The 25,547-nt window shown below is 32.2% G+C and overlaps 1 protein-coding gene across 1 annotated transcript in view; it reads right to left on the bottom strand.

The window, feature by feature from the left end:
- Positions 1–25,547, bottom strand: part of LRP1B (LDL receptor related protein 1B) — a 1,757,623-nt gene that overhangs the window by 212,523 nt on the left and 1,519,553 nt on the right. The window contains exons 58-60 of the mRNA XM_045559136.1: positions 24,248–24,370; positions 22,017–22,198; positions 12,460–12,659 (exon numbers count right to left, since the gene is read on the bottom strand). Coding sequence (XP_045415092.1) covers positions 12,460–12,659; positions 22,017–22,198; positions 24,248–24,370 — 505 coding nt within the window. The remainder of the gene's footprint in view (positions 1–12,459; positions 12,660–22,016; positions 22,199–24,247; positions 24,371–25,547) is intronic.

The following is a 25,547-nucleotide window of genomic DNA, read 5'->3' as shown; positions in this document are numbered from 1 at the left end:
ATAAAGGAATTATAAGGGACCAATGAAGGGTTGCTTTTTCCTAGGTCTGTTATCAGAACCTGGTGAAAAATGTAGCTTAGTAAAAAAGCCACACAACCAAAAGCAGTGGCCATTGGTGTATGAACTCAGTCAGTGCTAATTACTGTGGTTGGGCATGAGGGAAAGAGATGAATAAATATTCTGACTTCTTCCTCCGTCCACCATCTAATGATCTCCCAACATATCCATGGAGTAAATCCAACTTGACATCAGGAGGCAATGCCTGTGTGCCTGGGTGATACAGTATGTAGAAGTCAGCAGCTTTCTAGCATGCAGAACAGGGAAAAGAGGCAAAGGTAATATGACTAGAACTACCTCCAATTAATATTTTTCATGTTTTTTTATCTAACACAGCTCCTAACTGATCAAAAACCATCAGGGATGTGCATTGCCTAGGTAATAAAGTACACACTATTTAACATGATTAAAACATCCTCTGTTGTCAGAAGAGAGGACCAGGATGTTCACTAATAGTTTTCCCTGATATTCTTCTAGAAGGATAAAAGTACAACAAGATATATAGAGAAGCTAGGACATGAATTAAAGTAGCAAAGCGAAAAACAGAAAAAAAAAGAGATGAGAAAGAAAAACAATTAGCACTGAAAAAAATGAGGTGAGATTAAACAAAGGCTACAAAAATGTGTAGGCTGGTAAACAGAAGATAAAATTCACATGACGGTAGGAGGTGGTTTACCATGACACAAAAAGTGGAAGATTCATGACAGTGGTCAGCGGGTAGGTGGATAATGATTTCCTGTTTATAAAGAGTAACCAAAAAAGGTGGGGGGGAGGGTTTGCCAGGGTATATTAGTCTTCAGAGAATGACTGCTGAGCCAGAACTTTATAAACACCCCATCAAAAAAGACTGTACTTTATATAACCTTATGGCCAAGAACATTTGTTCTTTGTCAATAATTATGTTCTTTTCACTGTTACTATCTGCAAATCTTTTTTTAAAAAATAATTATTTCTTCAGAACCTACAACAAGAAGCTACAAAGTGTTCCATTTAATGTTGGCCTCCATGAATATTTTGCCTGCCTACTCTTTTTTAATGCAATCTTGCTTAATGGTAGCAAACAGTATTACAAATAAAATTTCAGGGAAAAAAATCCAAAATCATTGTTCAAGACAATTAAAGTATTAAGAAATGACAGGACCAAAAGGCATAGGCAACCTTTGCAAATGTTATGAAAGAATATTGAAAATGCATTTTTCCAATAAAAAATATCATGGTACTTCAGTGAGATCTTGCATGGATAAAAAATAAAGTTCTTCCATTTAGCACATGTCATAGTGCCCAGCAGATCTGAGCTCACACTACTTGGGAGTCTATTATATGAGGCTGCCTTTTGAGTACTGACAATGATCAAATGTTTAAAGTTATGTGCCCCACCTTAGTACAGTGGTTTATACCTAGACACTCAAATGTATACCTCTTTGAAGTGAGTGTAATGCATAATGGCAAAGTAGAGAAATTATTGCTGTATTTTGGAATCTTCTTTAGATTTAAGTCATTATTAAGAAGCTAAAGACATCCATGGCCCATCCTATTCTAGTATTTCTTCTCTCTTTTTGTCTACCTTCTCAGCTCAAGTAATATTTAATCTCTACATAGATTAGGAGTATTAGATCTAATACAATTCAATCCCTTCCCCTCTCTCATCTAATTTTAAGTTATTCATAATAGAAAGTCATGTATGGCCATTTCAATATTTAACGTCTAAAAAGAGTATTCCTGTTAATGAATGTGAAGTTTTGTGAATCAGACTGTGAAAATTATAGTACATTCATTTTGAAAGCTGATCTTTGCCTAAAAATATCTTTTCATGATGATGACATTGCTCTCCAATCTCTGAAATAAACAAAGCAACATTGCTTCATGCACTTGGTAAAAATATATTCCTGTTGCTTTGCAACTTTCTAGGCCTTTCTGCTGGTGTTACAAGCCTTCACAGGTACTTGGAAGTGTGATAGTCTGAGCCCAAATGTCACTACTAAATATAATAATTATGATATCATACACACATAAGCACAAGGAATGTGTTTGTCAGACAGTCCTAATGAAAACTGAACCCTTTAAAAAGCACTTTGCCTTTGGGAGAGATATCAAGTAGAGTCATTTACATGAATGTAGTATCTGATTGTTTCTCATTCCTGCAATTATAAATTTGTTTCTGGAATAAAAATAAGGAAGAATGTAAAATATTACAAGCATTTTCAAATGTGTTCTAGGTAGTCCTATCAAAAAGTAGAAGTGAGTGAAGGAATTGATAGTACAGTCTTCCTCTGCCTTAGTTCCAACCTCAGCCAAATTCCTGTTAAAAAATATGTTAGAAAATCACTGAAAAAAGAAGCTCTGGTCTATGGATAAGAACACTGAACAACTGTGTAGCAAAGTAATTTGTCTAAATTAGGGAGTTACTAGACATGAGGTGAATCTACTGATTTCTAATCTGCTGATCCTTTGTGCACACTCCACTGCCTCATATTTGGAATGGATGAGACTGTTGAAAATGACTGAAAACTCAAATTAGAGTAATACTTAATATGTCCCTGTTTTAAAAAGTATGTGGAGCACACGACATTTGCAAAAAAAAAAAAAAAAAAAAACAATCTATTTAAACATACATCCAATGTAATGTAACATGTCCTATTTAAGGGACAAAATTGAAATACAAGATTGACACTGAAATCCTAAGACATTTTAGAAGTGGCAGTTAATTTCAATTTATTTTGCTGGTTCAGAAACATTTCTATAGTAACTGAATTATATTTTGCTTCTTTCCATTAACTTTTATTGTATTGTAAACAACAGCACATCAACACTCTTGCCATAAAATAGCCTGTGAAGTCTACTATTTGTAATGGACAGTGAATGATAGGAATTTTTTTTATAAAGTACTAAAGTACAATATCTTACCAAGAAAGAAACACTCTAGAATATTATAAAATAGTGGAGGTGGGGGGGGTGAGAAGTGTTCACTAGATTTTTCTCCTTCTTTTTGATGGGCTTCAGTGGATATCTACATTTTCTAAAAACACAAATGCAACAGCTATTGAATTTCAGGATATATGAACACAAAATATTCCCTTTGTCTTTTTCAGTGTTTTTATTTTTCCCTTCAGAACAAACCTTTTAAATATATTTTGTACTATTTCACTGGTAGCATGCTGAGATCCGTATTCCTTTTCCAACATTAATTAGACTAGCTGCATGGGTTATGATTTGGATTTTCAAATCCAACACAGAACTGCCCTTCACAACACCAACTGAATTCCCAGAGCAATAAACAAACAATAGAGTTAGAGTATAATATGGACACTTTAATATGAGGCTCTTCAGGTCTAAGGTCTAGAAATATTTATCCTTTAAATGAAGAGCTGTAGTCACCATAATTGCATAAAATTGTAAACAATTTGTCCACATAATAAAAGAAAGTTCAGTGATAAACTATAGTTCAGACTCATAACCAACTATCACTCTTCAGAGAAATTAGCAGTTAGAGAATAATTTTTCCAGTATGCTGGGCAAAATATGCACATGACCAACTGATGTAACACAAGGTTAAATCATTTTGTGATACTCAGAACAGTATTCTAAAAAGACAATTTATTACAATAAAAACACTTAAAAATTGAGGTCAAATATACATTTTTCTTAGTTTGTCCTTTTGTTATTACTATTTACACAATATTTTCAGTCTCTTATTTGCCAAAATACTACATACCTGCCTAAGATATCTCAAGTTCAATGGCACAACTAACAGAAAAAGGGAAAAACTAAATCTGAATTTGTTTAATTTGATGTAAGTAGTCAGAAAGGAAGAATTTTGTGAAATTTAATTTTCTTTTCATTAAGTGGAAAATAGAAATCTCTAAGTTAAGGTAAATATGCAAAGTTATTGCTAAAATTTTTTAGGAGATATTTGTAACTTGTGTTTTATAAATAATCCACTCAGAAAAGCCTGTACTCTTTGGAATGCATAAAATCAATCATAAAAGTTCTCAAATTTCAGAAAATCTGTGACATGAATTTTCAAATAAGTTTTAGAAGTTCCTATATGCATGGGATGTAGTTAGTTTTAAAATAGCAAACTCTGGCATTAAACTATTCCACAAAAACAGAGTCTGAATGTTGGTGTCCACCCCCTCCCCCCCACAATTCATATGTTGGAACCTAATATCTTCTGTAATAGTATTAAAAGGTGGGAACTTTGGGAAGTGATTTTCATGAGGGTTCTAGCCTCATGAATGGAATTAGTGGCCTTATAAAAGAGGCTCCAGAGAACTGCCTTTATCTTCTATCATGTGAGGACACAGCAAGAAGATATCTGTGAAGCAGACAGAGCCCTTACCAGACACCAAATCTGCCAGTGCCTGAATCATGGACTTTCCAGTCTCCAGAACTGTGAGTAATAAATTTCTGTTGTTTCTAAATTACTCAGTCTAGGCTATTTTGTTATAGCAACCTGAACAAACTAAGAGAGAAATTGATACTTAAAAGTGTGGAGGTTGCTATAACAAATGACTAAAAATGTGAAGGTGGCTTTGGAACTGGGTGATGGGTAGAAGCTGGAAGAGTTTGGAGGTATATTGCCATGAAAAGAGTCTAACAGCAAATCTGGTAGCCCTCAGAAGAAGAGGAAATCTGTAAACAAAGCCTTAATCTTCTTAGAAATTTCCTAAATTGTTGTGATCAGAATATTCTGGTAAAAATATGAACAATAAAGGCCATTCAGATGAAGTCTCAAATGGAAATGATGAACATGGTGCTGGAAACTGTAGGAAAGGCAATCCTTGTGATAAAGTGGCAAAAAAATAGATTGAATCATATTTGTGTCTCAGTGTTTTGTGGAAGGCAGAACTTAGTCATAGAACAGGATGTTTGACAGAAGGAATCTCTAAGCAAAACGTTAAAGCAGCTGCTTGGCTTCACTTGACTGCTTATGGTAAAATTTGAGAAGACAGAAAGGAATTAAAGATGGAATTTATGACCAAAAGGAGAGAAGAAATAAAAATTTGGGAAATTCTCAGGGTGGCCATCTTGTAAAGAATGAAAAAAGCATTTTGAGAAGAGAACACCAAGGGTGTGGCCAAGCATTTAATAAAGAGATTAGTACGGACAATGAAAGCCTGGTGCTACTCATCAAGACAATGGAAGAATGACTTTGAAGGCGTTTTGGAGATCTTCAAATCTGTCCTATCCATCATAAGCCCAGAATTTCAGGGCCTTGGAAGCAGAACAATTTTAAGGTTCTTCTCCCTACACTGAGTGCAGCACTGTTTAGCCAGCCTAGCTGGCCCAGATGTGGCTCACGCTGCCCCGTGTGGAGTACACAAGCTGTAAGACTGTGGCTGCCTCCATCTAAATTTCAAAAATGCAACAAAGAGTCTTGAGATCTAGGCAGAGAATTGTCATAGGGTGGGACCACAGCAGAGAGTCACCATTAGGGCATTGCCCAGCAGAGCTGTGGGGGTGGAGTCACCCCCAAGACCCCAAACTGGTGGAGTCACAGGCTTGTAACCAGCTTGGGAGAACCACAGGCCCAAGACTCTAACCTTTGAGAGCTACAAAATGGGCTATACTCAACAAAAGCATGTGGGTGGGACCCCTAGGAGATGTTGGGGTCCAACCTCTGCCTCACTGTGTCCAGAAAACAGGACTTAGAGTCAAAGAAGATTATTCTGAAGCCTCAAGATTTAATATTTTCCCTGTTGAGTTTTAGATTTGGTCAGGACCTATTACCTCTTTCTTCTTTCCTATCTCTCCCTGTAGGGAATGGAAACGGTCATTCTATGCCTACTACACCACTGTATTTTGGAAGTACATACCATGTTTGATTTCATAAATTATAGTCAGAGAGCAGCCTGCCTCAGGAAGAATCATACCTTGAGTTTCATTCATATCTAATTTTGATAATGTTTAGATGAGACTCTGGACTTTAGACTTTTGAGTTGATGCTAGAATAAGTTAATATTTTGGGGGCTATTGGGATAAAATAAATATTTGCATGTGAGAACATAAATTTTGGAGGCCCTGGGGCAAAATGCTGTGGTCTGAATGCTGGTGCCCACCCCCTCCCCAACCCAAATTCAGATCTTAGAATCTAATACTCAATGCTATAGTACTAAGAGGTGGGGCCTTTGGGAAGTGACTAATCATGAGAGCTCCAACCTCATGAATGGGATTAGTACCCTTATAAAAGAGGCTCAAAGGACTTCCCTTCCTCTTTCTGCCATGTGAGAACCAGCAACAATCTATGAAGTAGAGAATGAGCCCTTATCAGACCACCAGACAATGAATCTGATCTTGGACTTTCCAGCATGAAACTCAGTAATAAATTTCTGTTGTTTATAAATTACCCAGACTATGACATTTGCAGCCCAAACAGACTAAGACACGGTGTACATTTTCAAGCAAGATTATTATTCTTTTCACTCCCCCAAAGAAACAAAAATGTGGGATTATGCTTCACTTTATGGTAATTATGTTCTGGTGGCTTTACTTTTGGGAGTTCTTTCCTTATATTTTATTCAATTTATCTATATCCATTATTTAGATCAATCCGAAGTATTTCAGGTATGGATACACCTTTATCTGCATAGGTGTGCAACCTAACACATGTGCTGTAACTGTTGCTATTTGAAGCTGTAACAAACAGGTATCAATCTTCAATTATCTGTTCAAAAACAAGGGGGCTGTGTGAAAAGTGGAAAATAAGCAGGCTCCGGAACCTGGTAGATCTGGTTTCATGTTCTGATTCTCCTATTAGCTTTAGACAAATTACTTCATCCCTTTGAACCTATTTCTTTGCTGAAAAATAGCTTTAATGGTACTTAATTGTATAGTGTTGGTTGATGGAATGATTAAAAGGGCATGCATTGGATCAAGCACAGTCCCTTGCAGGCAGTAGCCTTCTAATAAAAATATATGTTTATAAGAGAATGGATGGCTGAAGTTCTTGGAACCTCATTAGTAGGCCAAGAAATGGTCCATTGAAAGAAAAAAAGTTATATGTGTAAAACATCTAATTCAAGGTACTACTGAAGAATATAGGTTTTCTCTTCCCTCATTGATTTATTTGATCAGTTCACAAATGTCCAACTTTAAAAGATGGCAATAACTTTTATGATAATACTCAGGGAAAACTGGGGAATGTATTGGCAATTTAATAGTTTCATCAAGGCTAAATGAGGAAATGTTTGATGATTACAGATTTTGAACTTCTCTTGTGCTTAAATTGAAGAAGACTGAGATTAAAACTTGGGGATATGGCAAAGATTGCAACAATGTTGTTTTGTACACTTAACTGGAGGCTTAAAATTTTAGTTCTGAAATTCCCTTTCATGTCATTTTTCCAACATCTTGTTTCTACAGATGAGGCAGCTGAGGTGCAGGGAAACTAACTATACTGTTTGGGGTGAATAAGCTAGTTAGCAGTAGATCCCACTCCAACCCAGCCATGATCCTTAGGTTCCCCAGGCTTCTTTTGAGATCCTAAAGGTTTGCTTTCTCCAGTTCAAGGAGATCCTTTCACTTAAAGATCTGTACTCCAGCAATGGTTTATTGCTTCTTATCCAAAATCAAAGCCCAAAATTCTTTGAGAATGGTTGTGGTTTGGGGAAGGTAGGGATCAGTCCCAAATATATGGACCTATAAGAAGAATATTATTATTCACATATTTGGAATCATTCTGTTTTTGTATAACAATATATTTAAAGACTGAAAATTTCTATCTGGAGACCATCCTCCAATTGCCAAGTCTCTCTTTGGACTTATTTACATGTTTAAAGAGAAAGTAGGCAAAAAGAGTGTTACTCATTTGCAATCTTTATTCCAGGTAAATTGTCAGGTGTTTTAAATGGTTTTTAGGGAAAGACACAATAGAGGATGCTTAACCACCACCTTAGAATGCCTCTTTTCCTGAACATGTTAAAATCAATGCATCTGTCATCAGAATGGAGCTTTGTAACTTAGAGATTTTTATTGGATATCTACTTTAGTTTAGTACTTTTAATTCTTAAAAAATGTACAAATGTATATACAACAAATACATCATCAAAGTGGAAGTTATTTTCCCCTAGCTAACTGGATAATAATATAAATCATTCACTTGATAGTTGTAACTCAACTACCAATATTTCTGGTATTTTAAGATTTTACAGATCTCTCCTGTTTTGTCTGCTAAGTAACTACTGAATATAACATTGTATCCCCATTCTCACAGCTATAATCACGTCATGCATTTTCTCCTAAAGTATTTAACAGTTTCTAAATTGGTTGCCCTTCCAGGGTCTTTCATTTTCCATGATGTTGTCAAATTTAATAATAGTACTCTATCAACTAAACACCATCAATGGCTCCCTATGACCTAAGGGATAAATTCCAAATTACTTAGCCTACAAGCCTTGTTACAATTTGGCCGCAATTTGCCCTTGTTCATCTTGTGCCATTATGTCTGTCTTATATGACTTCCAGTCATAGCCAAATTGTGCAAACCCCATGCTGTTTCAAGACTATTACATTTTGGCACATGCTGTTCCCTCTATGTGAAGAATCCTTCCTATGCTTTCCTTATATGGAGAGGTTTTGCTCAATCTTTCAGACTGCTCAAAGATCTCCTCACTTCAGCACAGGCTTTTCCTGCCCACACTTTTGTAATATTTGCATATGCCTCTAACGCCACTCTAATTTAGGTGTTTACCTGCATATCAGTTTTTCCCCTTGGGCTGTGCTTTGAAGACAGGGAATTATTCATCTTTATAACACCAGGGCCTAGCATAATGCGTGACACAGAAAGACGGGTCTATAAATGTTGAATGAATGAATGAATGAACGGGCAGAGATAAAGGGAAGAAATCAGAGAAATGAAAAAAAAAAAGAACCAATGATGTAATTTAAAATAAACTATCTGACTTAGGCATCCAATAGTATAGATTTTATTGTATTATATTATTATAATGTGTCATATTATGTTATTTTAGTGAAAACCAGTAGAATGGTCTATATAGAGAGAAAGATTAGAACAAGGTTCATGTGATTAAGATTGCATTTAAATGTTCCTAAACTAGTAAATTGACTAATGTATTTTGATTTTTTGGTTTACTTTTTCAATGTGATGTTTGGATTTGGGAGGAGGGTGAATTGGGGTAGAGGAGGTAGCAGAGAAAGAAGGATGGAATTTCTCAAGCAAACTTCAAGGCATATGTGCCTTAGATGTAATCTAAACTTTTGTTTAAGTCATAGAATAGAAAAACTTCAGAGGTTCTTGGCACTAGGCAAATATTATAAAATAATGTTTCATTTGTGGAATTATTCTGTTGTTTATATCAGAATGTTTTGGGGTGAAAAAACCTTTCTAAACCATAAAGTCCTATTCAGGGGCTAACTTTTCTCCATTATTAAAATTTGGTTCATGTGAAAGAGCCATTATTCCAAAAGTTCTCATACACTTTTCATATTTTCAAATTACTTTGTCATGATTGGCATGCCCAATCCTTCAGATGAGCTCGGCCTCCAGTTTTCATGAATAAAATACATGAGAATAACACCAGTCTGGTTAAGAAAACAAAGAGGTTAGTGACCGAACTAATACAAAATTATTGATATAAAAAGTCTCATTTTCCACCTTCAAATGTGCAACTAGAAAACTGCAGCATTTGCTATGTCTTATGCGGCAAAGGCAAGGAGTAGAATAATCCAATTCCTCCTTACAAACATGGTAAATTAATAGCCCTTTTTTTCATTGGCTGTGGAATTGGCATAATTCAGGCTGGCTACAATTAGTACCTCATTAGTAACTACCAGGTAATTATTGGCCTGCATTCAGGTATTGGCAGATGCCTGATAAGGCACTTAATGAATTTTTCATTAGTATTTCTGAGAAAGCCTTCAGGAGAAAATATTTCTGAAGGCTGAAACTCTTTAACTTTCCTTTTCTTCCCACTTGAGCCGCATGATATTTTCAAAATCAAATTTAAAATTTTTAATAACATTATATTAAACTATCTTTCAGCTAAATATTTTACTATTTCATAAATTCAGTATCACTTTTCCCTGCTATATATGTCCTTCTACCCAAAGTCACCACCAGTACCATGACTGAAAGACATTTTGTTTATATGCATTTAATTTTGTATTAAGTTTTTCAAAGTATTAATCACCATATATGTGACATAATTTTTAAATAATAAGTAGAAGATGGAGTCAATAGTTTCCAATAGACCTAGCATTTTAAAAATAATTTTTGTTATTCAAACACCAAAGGCTCAAATGAAAAATAGGCAAATATTTGATGCTGTAATATGTTTTTAAATATTAACTTACCTAACTTAAATTTGTATAAATTTTACTGGACAGTGAAATTTTATCACAAACTAATACATTAACAACTGCCTATCATTTGATATGGATGCTAAAATTGGACAGGTTCATAGTTACATAGGGAAAATACAAATTGCCACAATAAAACTTTCAATTATATCATCTGAGAATGAGGCAGAGTATTTCATTGTTGATTCTCTGGGAGGGGATATAACTTTTGAATGCTAAGTGTGATTTCAGTTTGTCAACATTAATTTTGTTGTAATTAAAACCTGAAAATAGGCCTGGCGCGGTGGCTCACGCCTGTAATCCTAGCACTCTGAGAGGTCGAGGCAGGAGGATTGCTCAAGGTCAGGAGTTCGAGATCAGCCTGAGCAACAGCGAGACCCTTTCTCTACTAAAAAATAGAAAGAAATTATCTGGCCAACTAAAATATATATAGAAAAAATTAGCTGGGCATGGTGGCGCATGCCTGTAGTCCCAGCTACTCGGGAGGCTGAGGCAGTAGGGTCGCTTAAGCTCAGGAGTTTGAGGTTGCTGTGAGCTAGGCTGATGCCATGGCACTCTAGCCAGGGCAACAAAGCAACACTCTGTCTCAAAAAAAAAAAAAAAAAAAAAAAAAACCTGAAAATAATCTTTAATTCTTCACTTAAATTGCATCCTGATGAGTTTTTTATCTCTATCACTGGAATTTCAACACCTAAGTAAATGACTCACCTAACTACATTTCTTGTACTTCCATGTTCATATCCTTAAGAAAGTACCTCTAAAAACTTCCTGTCAGCATTTCTAGTTAGAAGAACGTGTTTGTTTAAATGTTAACTGAGTGGGACATAGGTAAAATTACAAAATGGTGAGACTTCAGTGCCATTTACCTCTGTTTTATTTACTTATTTTCATTTTAAACTAATTGGCTTCATCCTTCTAAAAACTCTATGCTGGCATGAGTTTGCAGGGTCTCACCTAATGATTAACAATAATCTTCTCTCCCTTACTATTTCTCCTTCCTTCCTCTTCCAGGGTTTTTTTGTCCTAAGCTTAGTGCCAGAGAGGAAAGCAATCTGTCAAGTTAAACCATACTAACATATAGGGCTTTATTTGAGACCTCTGTTTGAAAGTTGTATTTTAAAAGATGTTTGTAAATAAAATCATCTGATAACAAAAATGACATTAGGTTACTAAAGCTCAATAAAAATTCGTCTCCCTTCTTCATTGAAGGAAAAATCTAATTTTAAAAAATACTACTTGTATCTAAAATGTTTGATGATTCAGTTGAATCATTTGTGATTTCTGCTATAGCCACATCATGTTTATTTATATCTTACTTTTTCTCTATTATGTTCTTGTCTGTTACTTTTCTTATTTCCCTCATTCTCAGTTTTTTTTCTTTAATAAGCTTTCTCCCCCATGTATAATTTTAGGGTTACCTTTCTCTATATCTAATTCTTTCACTCATTTGTTTTATACTTAGAGTTTTTTTAATCTACTAAGAATTAAAAAAATAGAAAAACAAAGTACCCATAGAATTTTATATTCATTCATATTAACATTATTTTCTGAGTGTTGAGTATTACACTATTTTTGATAGCTACTTTTCATGTTAATTTTTGTTGCTGCTGTTGATTAGATAACAATAACTTTAATCAAATATTATATATAGCTTAATTTATAACTTTTAAATAATATTTTCATTGTCTGCAAAGAACATTTTATTCTGCTTTTAAGAAAGCTCAAATCCTACCAGATTACAATAATAGCCTAATGTTTACAAGCAAATATCCTTCCATTCCAATTCAGTTAAAAATACATGTACATACTAATTTATAAAACTATTAGCATTTACTAGAAAAACTATTTACAAAAATACAAAGGACACACTGACAGTGTGAAAATGATTTTATGCATAAATTATAAAATTTCTGAATAAAAATATTGAATTTATTTACCAATATTGTTACAAATGAATATCATAATGTAACCTTAAATTAAAAAATGTGTTTGATGAGAGAAAGCATAAAAATAAGAATACATATTTTTAAAATTAATATTTTATGTACTGGTAAAATACTGAATCATTTATGCTACTGGACCAACCTTTGTGTCTATGAGATCCATCCATGTTGCTAAATTCAATGTGATTTTCATCAGCCCAGTAAAGTCTGTGGTTGACATAATCTATAGTTAGTGCCATAGGCCTAGAAATCTTGGTTTCTATGACAACACTCTGATTGGTTCCATCCATTCCAACACGGCCAATGTGAGGATACTCACAGCAGTCAATCCAATACAAATACCTAGGAAAGAAAATCAATAACCATTTTGTTTACAGATGCTCCAATATATCATAGAATATTTCACTTTTTTGCTCAACTATTCTCACATTAATTCTTGGTATCTCTCTGAATTGTAGCTTTTAATAAGCATACTATGATGAAAAATTTCTTATGATTTTTTATTAAAGATCTCATATGGTTTGAAATAGTTGCATAATTTTAAACATATGTTTCTTTTAGTGTCCTAATTCATATATATAACAAGATATTTTTACAAGTGTTAACAAATTATAGATGTCAAAAACTAATAGATGTAAACTTTCAAAAAGCACCTAAAATGTTGGAGGAATAAAACTATCACTATATATATATACATTATATATATTTTCCTAATCTATAAGAATTCAGAAGGAATCATGGAGGTACACATTTCATTTGTTTGAATACACATTGTTCAAAGTGGTAGCAACTAGCCAAATCTATTTAAGTCTAAGCTTAAACTTAAGCTATTTAAATTATTGCTATTTAAGTTTAAACTAATTAAAATCAAACAAAATGAAATGAATTGTTCCTCAGTCACACTAGTCATATTTCAAGTGCTAATAACCATGTGTATCTAGCAGACATCATACGCGACAGCATAAATATAGAGCAATTCCATAATCATAGAAAGTTCTGAATGGCACTGATTTAAATTATGTTCATAGAAGTTCTAAAGTCAGACATTTCAGGTGCCAGGGAACAAAGAGTAAAATAAAGAAAGTGATATTGATATTAACCATGTATCTATATAGTTGTAGATAATAACTTGATATTATAGTTATTGATAATAACTATGATTAAATAGTTAATCATAATCATACTATTAACTATGTAATTAGGTTGGGTTAAATATATAACATTGTACCCCATAAAATGTAAATAATGTATAAGTGACAGATTACTTAGAAATTTATCTTTAATTAAGACATTTGGGGTTTTTTTCCTCTAAGTAGAAAAAGTCACTTTATTTTTTGGATATGTTTTCTTATCTATATAATTAAAGACTTGAGCTACAGGATCTTTAATATCCTTTTCACATTCCAACTCTGAAATTGAAATCCATTAAAACAATTAGATTTTTCTAGACTTAATTCTTCCTTTTTGCGGAATATAATCCTTGACAATTAATTATTCAGATTTGGAAGATGTATAATTAAAATAATTAGACACAAAAATTATTCTACATAGTTTAAAAACTGGTATATTTGGTTTAAATTTCAAATGTGCTTCAAAGGAAATTTTTTTCTGATGAATTCTAACAGATAATTATGTCTAGATATTTTAACCACAAACTAAAAAAGAAATAAGAGTTTTCAGGAAAAAATACTTATCAAATATGGGGCTAACCTACATAATCATTATAAAGAACACATGCATTTTTTTGTGTTGACATTTTATGGGTATAAATAAAAGTATGGATTATAAAGATAATAAAAAAATTTCTTTGATAGCTAAAATATCATTGAAGTACTAATTAAGCATGGAGCTTAAAAGGAGAAATATATTTCCAACAAGGACAAAACAAAAGGTAGAATTTTGTGAACACAGATTCAAAGAGCTCTGACAATAAAAACCTAACACAAACTTGAGTCTGGAAATACCAAGTCAACATCACATAGCACAATACTGGAATTGCTACCCAAAGCTTCTGTATGGCTATATTAATTCTAAACATATTTTGAAAATCTCAAATCATCGAGTAATAGTATTACTAGATGTCAAGTCTGTTAGAAAATGATGTTCTGTTTATTTAAATCTTGGATTATTTTTAGAATGCTTTTCTTTTAAAATATGAACCTATGTCATTGAAATACATCTATCAGGAAAACACATAATCTATTCCTTTCAAATAAATTTATGAAGGAGCATCTAGCCTATACTTGTCTATACTAAGGAAGAAACTGAATCAGAAATATCCTATATATACATCTTGTCTATATTAAGGAAGAAACTGAATAAGAAAGAAGTAAAAATGAAAAGATATTTTACTGTGTTGAAATAAATCATAACATTCCTCCTTGCCTTACTGACTCTGTAGCATGGCAACAGTAACATTATTTTTTTTCTATTACGTGTGATATACTAATTTCCCTCATGAATATTAGAAATGATTAAATTTATTTGTGCTCCATACATCATGTTATGTCTTTAAAAATTGCATATAAGAAAATAAAAATTTAAAAGTAGTATTTCAATGACTTCTGTAACATTAAAAAGAACATATGCAAATTGGTTTAATTAAAGATAATTTTCATATTTTTATTTAGCCATTTACTCTACATGTGCTTATATTTGCAATTAAAATATCCCAAAACTGAAAGAGTTTTTTCTCCATTAAATGCTGTCAACAAAAATATTGAAAATTATTGAATGTGAGTAATAATGTTTTTAAATCATAAGGTAAATTACAAATTTCAAATAGTCTAACTTCTATATAATTGCAATTCTAAATTTTCATCCATATCATGAAATTTTTTATTTGATAGTCTCATCAATATTGTGAATCAAGACATCAAGAAGAGAAAAGGTGTATCTCATAGAGTCCAACATCTGTCACATCACTCTCAGTAAGTTTGGTGAGAGTTCCAGGTCTGGGGTTCTGTCTCTGGCATAACAGCCCTCCGCCATTGGCTCAAATGTACTTCTCCAAATTACTCCCCACTCTTGAATGTATGAAATTTAGCTCTAGTCAGAGTTTTTAGTTATAATCTCACATGTTCACTTCTGTGCTTTTATCATATCATCTGCTTTGTTCATGCCTCTTCAATTACATTGACATTTTCATTCAGACATAATTCACCTTGTGCCCTCTGCTCTTCATACATTGTTCCTTGATTAGTATTACTTCACATTTTCAAGGTAGGTGACAAAATCAAATATATGTGAAAAATGCTGTATTAAACAAAGTAAGCATTATCTTTTTTATTCTAGGGCTTCTCAGAGCCTTCAGTATGCTAAATGGCATTGTGATTTTCTAAGAGGAGCTGTATAATTCTTTTTTATATCAGATAGTTTTGGGTGACAGATAGTATTTTCCTAAAGCAGTTCCCCGAATTACTGCACCAGGAAACACACTTTAGGAAGCTGTGCTTTACCTCTTCCTGGTCTACAGAATTTCTTTTCCTTATCACGTGTGCAACTGAGCAACACATACTATCATGCACATAGGAACCCACAAGTAGTAATAAGGTAGGTTCTGAGGCCTCATAATCAGAGAACCTTACTCCATAAGTCAGTGGTGGAACATCTCTAAACCCCAAAGACATTCTTAAGTGGATAGAGAACCACATTTTGAAACAATGATTAACAGAAGCCATATTATGTAGCACATACTAAATAATGGGAACATAGAGGTAAAGAGATATGATATGATCTTTTTTCTACAAAGATCACTCGATGGATTCAGTATAGATGGATGTAAAACAAATGAAAAAAATAAAGCATATTAGGATAAAAAACTATTTTACTATGGAGGTACTAAAGAGTGAGTGATAATTTTACCTAGATGGAGGATAGCATGAAAGAAATCTTGTGCTAATAGTTCCTTAAATCTAAATCTTGTCTTAATAACTAGCTTATAAAATTCTTAAGGACAATGATATTTTATTTCTTTCAAATTTGAAGACAAAGTATTAATATAACAATTGAATATTTTAATTCAACAACAGGTAATGTAGTTCAAGGCCTTCACTGATAAACTAAGACCATAAAACGTTATGTGCTTTGTCTATTACAATAGTGATACAACTGGAACAAGGACTCAAGTTTCTAGTAGATTTGTAGACTTTCTTTTCTAATAAGCACTTTGTAAACTCTGAAGCAGACAAACCCTAGAGACAGATTATTTGGGTTCAAGTCCCAGGTCCTACCATTACTAGCTGTATGAACCTAGAACCTATAATTAGATTTCATGAGCCTAGATTAACTCATAGATAGAAAAGAGGTAATTATAGTTTTTTCTCATAGGGTCACTGTGAGTAGTAAACTTGAAAATATATGGAATAAATTTAGTACATTGATAAGAATGTAGCAAGTGTTCAACAAATATTAGCTATTATTCTGCCCTAGGTATGGAATATGTGTATTAATTTTTTTTTAGTTTAGTAATACCCACCTAGTAGGTTACTTGTTGCATCTGGATTGTATGTATATTATGACATGGTTTGCCTGGATTTTATGTATGTTATTACATGTTATTTGCCTACTTAAGTGTTTATTAACGAGAAGAATATTATGAAAATACTCTACTGCATTGAAGAAATGTGATGTTTAACTGTGCTCAGGTAAGCACAAGCCTTCATAAACACAGGATTTATGGTGTGTCTCTCAGTAAGACATAGCTAACTTCTTATGACTAAATATCATTTCCTTTCCATTCTTAAGCCTGATTGCTATACTTTTCAAATTTGTCAAAAGGCCTGCACTAAACACAATGATAATATTAACTTCTTGAAATGTAATCCCTAAAAAATTATCTATGTGTAAAATTTGTTGTAATTATAATAATTAAAGCTGAAAATGAAAACTTCAGTGAAAATGTCGAAAGAAGAGTTCGAAATTGCACCAGATAATATGCAATGTTTACTCAAGAACACATGTAAAAAATTTAAGCCCCAAAGAGCAGCTATTCTGCAAGTTATAATCCAGTATAAACATATTAAAAAAGTCTGCTTGTAACCATAACAGCAGCCCTTGGGATGTCTTTTATAATTAAATATAATATGGTATATTTCTTTAAAATTAATTAAATAGAACTCTTCTAGCTTTTACTGTTTTTTTTTAATTGAGGTAATAAATTTAGAGAAGCTTCTTCAACCTGCAATTATTTCTTATTTTGGATTTAAAATTAATCATTTATATTCATTCTCTGTTTTTGCCTAAATATGAGAATACTGAAATTTACTGCTAGGATAGATTTAAAAATTGGTAGAAAAAATTTTTTTTGCTTGTGTGACTATATAGTTTAATGAAATATTTCTGTATTTCCCCCACAGAAATCAGAAACTGAGTTTTCACCCTGGTATGCCTTTAATTTCATCACAACAAAAGTTCCCTTATGACTCTTCTCTTTGAAACATGCAGGTTATTTACATACCAATGAATTGGTTTGTGCATAGGTGCAGGTACAATGTCCCCCATGCTCTTTGTACATCCAGTTACCCATTTATTATTTTCTACAACAGTGAATTTAATAGTAGTCTCTGTTAGGCACAAACAATGATTAAGACATGGGTTTTGTGCTAAAGGAACTCATTTTCCAGATGGAAAGATAAACATTTACACTAAAAATAGTCATATAATATTAAATTTTCTGTATGTGGTGATCACGTAGACATGATTAGGGAATGTTACTCAGAGTCTTGCCTCATTTATTTGCATTATCATTATCCATATTGGCAATAATAAATACAAATATTGAGTATATAAGATGTCCTTCACATATTTTCATTTCAAATTTAAAATAACACTATTATTTTCTTACAAATTTGCTAATAGACTATTAGAAAAGAAAAATAAATTAAAATAGAGCTTAAAATACAAGGCATGCTTGTAATGATTTAGGCAGTTTTCTTTATTTCCAAAAACTCATATCACTTATACTAATTTAATTTTTTTAAAAAGGCTATTGTTAAAATGAAAAAAAGTACAGGATTTGGAATTCTTTTTTCTTTAGCCCTTGTTCAGATGGTTTTTGCTAAACATTCTTATGATCCAAGATTATTTTGTTGCTGGAAACGCTAATGTGATATAATAGGAAAAATATTGGACCAAAGCTTAAAAACTGGGTTAAATTCCCAGTGTAATATTTTACCACTAAACAATTCTGAATAAGTCACTTAGTCAGTTTAGTTGAATGTTCTTATCTATACTGTAAGGAAAGTCATAAACATAATCCTATCTTTCTCAGAGACTCAAGGTAAACAGTAAGTGTATCTAAAATGATAAAACTAAGAGAAAGTTTCCTAATTCATAAAATATGACAAGATTAGTTGTTACCTTCATTATCATTATTATTATTTGGGAGCTCCCATTCCCAATAGGTCTACAAACTGATCATCTCCCTTTCTTGTATCTGCCTCTTTTCCTGTATTCCCAGTATTCTGGGGAAATCACTCCTCTATTTACCTATTTGCCCAAGCCAGAAACCTTGTAAGGTTTGTTTATTTTTTGTTGTCATTCTGTTGTGTTTTGATTTATTCCTCTTTTTTATTCTGTAAACTGATTCCACAATGGTATATGGTTAAAATATTCCAATCATATATGTTCCTTGCAATTTATTGTATGAGCCATGTTCTTCTCTGTGTCTGTGCTTTCCCAGAGAGCCTATTTTTGCTGGAAATATCTCCCACCCTGAAGTGCATGCAGCACATCACCTGTCTACTTCTTAGTCTACCATTCTTGTCCATGAAGTTTTCTGATTCCAGTTGAGATAGAAACATTTCCTATTTTCTCTACCATGTGAGTTATTTCATTGTACTGTGATTACTCACCTGCCTATCTACTGGACTGTGAAATACTTGAAGACAGGGACTGTGTCTTTTATTTTTACACTCATTCCTACCTAGAGCAATGCTGGGTATACACTAAATGCTAAAGAAATATGAGTTGAATAAATGAATGAGTAGATGACTTTCTTTTCTGTTAATTAGGAATATCACACATTCACTTTAATGTCTATCATAATGGTCTTCTGTTATGATTAACTGAAGTGACATCTTAATTATTCAAAAGGATAAAATTATGCATAGCATGGTTTTAACATTAGTTATATTTCCTATTCTGTTTTAAAATGCTTATACATATTCTGCATAAATTATAATTTTATAAATATTAAATGTAAATTATTATAATTACCCCAAATTCATAATAAATTAGAACACTCATTCCCAAACTAGACCAGATAACAGGATGATTAGGATAAAATTGAGAGAAAAATTAGGATTTCAAATGAATTTAAATATAACGGCTAGGAAGACAATCTGTCTACTTGCATCTTCTTTACTGTTCCTACTAACTGCTATATCCAAAGTAATATTGTGATAATTAGTATATTATTATTAAAATATGGAAAGGAATCCAAAATACCTTCTAAAAGTTTAGTTGCTTCGTAACATTAGACAGCCCAATGTTCCCTCTTCTCCCTTAAACAAATCCTTGCTTTATCCTTTACTAAACATCAGGACAGAAATCATACTTTTCAAGGAAACAGGTCAGTACTATTGATATATTCAAAACATATGCAAGTCATAGTGGTAATCTGATATAGAAAAGTTCAATTGCATTTTTATTAAATAATCTTATAATTTAAGCTGTCATTTTTGAAGCAGAATTACACAATATTTTTTACAGTTATAGCATTTTCAGCCTGAAGCTCATCTCCTAAAAAGTAAATTCCAGGTTGCCTATTGTCTTACTCTGGGGAAACAGGAAAACAGCATGAACAAAAAACTGTGACTAAATTTTATCTATTAAAATAAGTGGCTTTAATTGTTTCATAAAAAGATCCTACTCCTATCTGCTTCTTTGGTTATAGTATAGCATATCCATATCATAATCCAAATATTATCTGAAAATAAAACCAAGGAGTCATTTATAACAACTACAATAATTTAATACTTTGTTATATTAATTGACGCTTTTAATGGATGGGTTTATATTGATGATAACTTAAGGCTGCTTTCAGTTTATAGGATAATAACTCTAACGTGGGAGAAATAAAACGTAAACCTAGATTCACCTGGATTCACTAGCCTAGGATATAGTTTTTGCTTCAGTGGAAAATTCCACAAGACCGTTATTATCAAATTAATAATGCTTCTCTCATTTGAAAGTGAAGCATCTTGAATAGCACGAAAGGAGAAGCTAAGCCAGCCATATTGATTCTGAAGGAAAGAACAATAGTTTGGACACTGAAAAATAAATATTTTCTGATAAAATATTAAATGTCAAAGAAATGAAAATAGTCACATACTTATGAATGAGTACAGATGATAGCCGAATTTAGTACATCTAGCCATTATTTCTTGAAACATCTATACAAACACACTCTCTTGTGATTGTTTGAGTTAAAATTGATACTCTTGACCCTTCTGTTGCTATGGTTAAGAAAATATCCCAAAAGGTAACAAAATGATTACATAAATATATACTGAAAAGTTAAAATGTGCACATTAGCTTGGAAACAGAAATACATTAACAGTACAAATATTTTTCTATTAGGTTCTGTGTTTAGCCAAATTAATGTTTAGCTACAAAGTATACTATAACATTATCACTTTGCCAATTATAAAGATGAGAGACCAAAAAACACAGATGCAATACAGTAACAAGAAACAAAATCTAATTGTTGCATGTGGTGTGATAAAAGCAGGGATTTGGTAAAACATACTTTATGAATGAAACTAACTTAGAGGAATATTTAGAGCACTAAAGTTATTCTAACACTTGCTACCATGAATATGTCCTATTTCAAAACATCCAACTTTCTTGAAATTTATTTTTTTAACGAGTATGTCAGGCAGGTTGAACTTTACAAAGATCATTTCAGAATATGTAATCATTCTAAATTATAGTGCAAAAAAAAAAAAAAAAAAAGAAAAAGAAAAACAAAGAAAAGAAAAGGCATGTATTCTCTACCTGCCAAAACAACATAATTGAAAGTGAATGATAATGGTCATAACCTATAGGAATTTAGCAAACATACACCAGACAGTTTTGACACCTTAATATGCCTGCATCCCTCATCTGAAATCTACAGTCTGCTGTCCTTGATGCTTACTTGACTTTTCTCCATTCTCACAATAAAATGCAAATGAAACACAGCTCTAAAACATGGAACTTTCCCCAATATATGCACTTAATTTTTATTCTTGAGGGCATTGATAATGCACCTTGTCATTTATTATCAATGGATACTGCTTACATCTCCTGCTATAAAGTGGTGCAGGAATTACATTATCCATATTTGTGACTATCACAAAAACTGCAAAACATGACCTAAGAGTTTGTTCTTAGTCTGCCTTCTCTCCAAGATTTAAAAACACTAAAATCAGTGAAATCTGGATGTCTTATTCATTTCTGCAATAAATTTTTTGGTCAGTTTTAAAAAGAGTTGTGTTTAAAACTTTTATAAAATAATTGCTGTAAAATCCAATCATTTTAACTTGTGTCTTTCACAATGAGAGTCATATTGCTGTTTTTGATTTTTCAGTCAGAATTTCTACACGTTTACACTTTACATTGGGTTTCCATATTATTGATGTATAGAACTAGATTTACCACAGTGGATGTCATTCACAGTCTTAATCTTTAAGATTTTTAACATTTATTACAAACCCAGCTCGAGGATCTAATGACAGGTCCCTGGGAAATTTCAGCCTTTTGCTAACGAGTATGGTAGGGTACAAGCCATTGAGTTTGGATACTTCAATGATCCTTTTTTCTGTGTCAGACCAATAGAGGTTTTTTCCAATCCAATCGACAGCAAGTGCATTGGGGACCGCTGTGTTATGCACTACCTAACAAAATAAGAATTAAAAAAGTTAACAGTGTAAATTCCTGGAATAAGAACTGAACAATTGCTACTTGATTTTTACAGAGATATAGAATTCTATTTAAGCATTTGGAATGGAATTTAGGTAAAAGAACAATTGACCATAGTACAATTACTTACTTGTCTGTGAGACATTACCTAATATGTAATCAGGCCCCCAGAAATTGCATATTGGTTTATGAAAAACAAACAGAAAAACTGAATAAAAAGCTGTTGAACAATTGTGCAGTTGTTGATCACATTTTCACATTTTGTTAGAGTTTATTTACTCATCCTCTTAAGATGTGGGACAAAATTCTGTTTCACACACACATACACACAAAGATTTATTGATATTATTTCTCTTTAACAGATTCTAAGGAGATACCAATATTATTTACCACTCTCTCAACTGCTCTTGTCCTGTTTAAATGACTACAAGGACAGAAAAAATACAAATGAGAACATACACAAAGTATTTTGGACCTATCCAAAGAGAAGTAACTCATACAACTGCTGTTATTAATTCTAACCCATGTTAACATCAATTATAATAAAAATATGGGTTTTGCATGTACAAGAATGCATATAAAATGGTCAAAAATTCTTGATCTGTGTTACTGGTATTTCTTAGTTCTCAGTGCTTTTAGGACTATGTGAAAGAAACAATTGAAATTTCAAGCTGTATAGAAGCCAGTAGTTACATAGTCAGAGACAAGAAAACGTTAATTAATTCTTAAAGTTATCATTTTTTCCTAATGTTAGTAATAATAAAGCTACAAATAAAAGTGAATATATGAATATTTGTAACAATTAATAATATCAGTCTCCTGTATTGAGTTGCGAGATATCTTTTCTTCTTCTTCCCCTCATATTCCAAATTTGGAAAATAGGCATTGCTGACTATTCAAATTAAAATCAGTGAATTAGTAATCCCAAGGGAAGACAGATGTATTTTGCAATCTTATGTAATGACATGATTTCTAGTAGCAATGAATACATTGAAATGGAAAATATTATTTTCAAAAACCATAAAAGTAACTCAAAATTTTAAATGTCTTGTAACAAAATATATGATCAAGTTTGAACAATGTACCATTCACAGCTTTTATATAAATTGTCAAGGAATTAAATTACAAAAGAAAAAAATAGGCTTATTTGTTCTATTTAGCAATTGGGTTGGCTAGAATCAATCTGCTTATCACTATGATATAGAGACATTTTATTGTACAAACTATTATTAAATATAGTTATCCTGAATTACCTGAACCCAACTTACTGGTTGTTTCAGCATTGCATATGCACATTTTAAGATTTCTTTAATATTTTTAAAATCAATTGCTTCCACCAAAAATTTCTGTATATTACAGATGGCTACAAGAAAGTTAACTGATAGATTTTATTCACTGAAATCTAAAACTTCTTTAAAATACATTTTACTGCATATATATAGTACAAATAATTTGATTTTAAAACTCAGAATTACCTAAAAATGGTAGCAAGTAGCTCATATCCAGATTGTGACATGGGTTGCATGTGATGGAATTGTGACAGAATTGTGAAGCTGTCTACTCAGAATTTTACACAAATACATTCAATTATTTCCATTTGTAATAGGTTAACAGTTGACAGTGATATAATTTCAACCTATACTCTAACATTTAATTTTCTCACTTACAAATTCTTTGATTCAACTTTCTCTTTTATTTAAACCAACACAATTGACTCTTAGGCACTAATCATTCAAACCAAAAGCATCCATCACATTTTCTAGGGTTGTGAACAGGTTCCAAATTTTATTTATTCAATTTGATTGTTATATTATTGTAAGTAATAATGTTATAATGAAACATAAGAATAAAAAATCTCATATTTCATTTTTAAAGTATTTATTAACTACACTGTACAAATGTGAAATTGAAACCAACCCAATACATTCTATGAGTAATATCATTGCAATCAAATAACATTTTCTATTCAGTTCAATCATACCAATGTAACGTTCAATAATCCCATCACTGTAATATCTAGTTACCTTAACGTCACTTCCATTTAAGCACATTCTATTTATGCGGCTGCCATTGGGTCGGCTAGAATCAATCCAATAGATGAATTCTTCTCTGTAATCAAAATCTATAGCAATAACATTGTTTAATCCCTAAAAATAAAAAAGAATATGTTTTCCATAATAGTTAACATAGATCATTATAAATTGTTTTAGGAGTTCATAGAAATCATTATCTTTCTTTGAATCTAAATAGTTATATTTATTATAATAGATAGCATTTGTGACCAATTCATTTTAAAAGTATCATATGGTTACATTTTCTCCACACCATACCATAAAAAGATACATAATTAATTTGAAAATATTTTTCAAAAGAGGCCACAAAAATTTTAGAATGTTTATAGCCAGTAATGTGAAAAAAAAAAAAAAAACAACTGCTTTTAAGGAGATCAAGTTAAATTTTCCATTTTAGGTTAATATTAAATATAACTTTGATGCCATTATAATCTGTTCTGTCAAGGAGCCAGAAAAGAACATACATCTAAATTGGAAAGGTGGGAGATCATCTCATCACAAAGAGCCCTGGATAGCCATCTGATGAGTCAGAAAAAAGGGTTAGAAATTTTACTTCCCCCAAAAGCTCTTGTCCCAACAACAGCATAAATGAGCTTCCTTTTTCATTCTTCAAATGGCCCCTTACACAATAGAATGTCATATTAGAATTTAAAAGTTATAACCTTATTTGACCAAGGAGAAACTGGGTAATCAACATCTTTTTATTCCACATGGTAGAAACGTGAGGAAATGTTTCTCTTCAGACTCATGGTTATGTATTTTTTAGCAGGTAACAAAACAGAACACAAATTCAGCTGATGGGTTTCTGGATGGTCTAGCTTTTCAGTTTGGCGGTTCTGCTGTTTGATTTCATTTGAGGATTGTACATCCAGGATTTGGGAATCTCATTAGCTGCACAAATGTTCAAATGATTTCTTAGGCATAAGTTTAATTCTCACCTATTGTTAAGGCTCATGGTTTACTGCCTCAATGGACTAACGAAGCTCAGATCATAATTTCAATTGTATTAACTCATTTTGAGGCCTGAATAGTTTATTAATATATAAATTCTGTGGATTATAAAATAATTGATTCTGTAGACATCTGGTAAAGCCCCAAAATGTCTTCATCATATCTTTGTGTCTATGTAGAGAATGCTTACATCAATATTCACCCTAAAGTTACTGTTAAGTCTCAAACTGTTTTCGAGGATCATTTATAAGTAGTTATTGTCCTGTCAGTAAGGATTAGTGTCTTCAGGGAGACAGTTATT

The sequence above is a fragment of the Lemur catta genome, chromosome 8 (assembly GCF_020740605.2).
Source record: "Lemur catta isolate mLemCat1 chromosome 8, mLemCat1.pri, whole genome shotgun sequence".
NCBI lineage: Eukaryota > Metazoa > Chordata > Mammalia > Primates > Lemuridae > Lemur > Lemur catta.
This window is presented reverse-complemented; position numbering and strand designations above follow the sequence as displayed.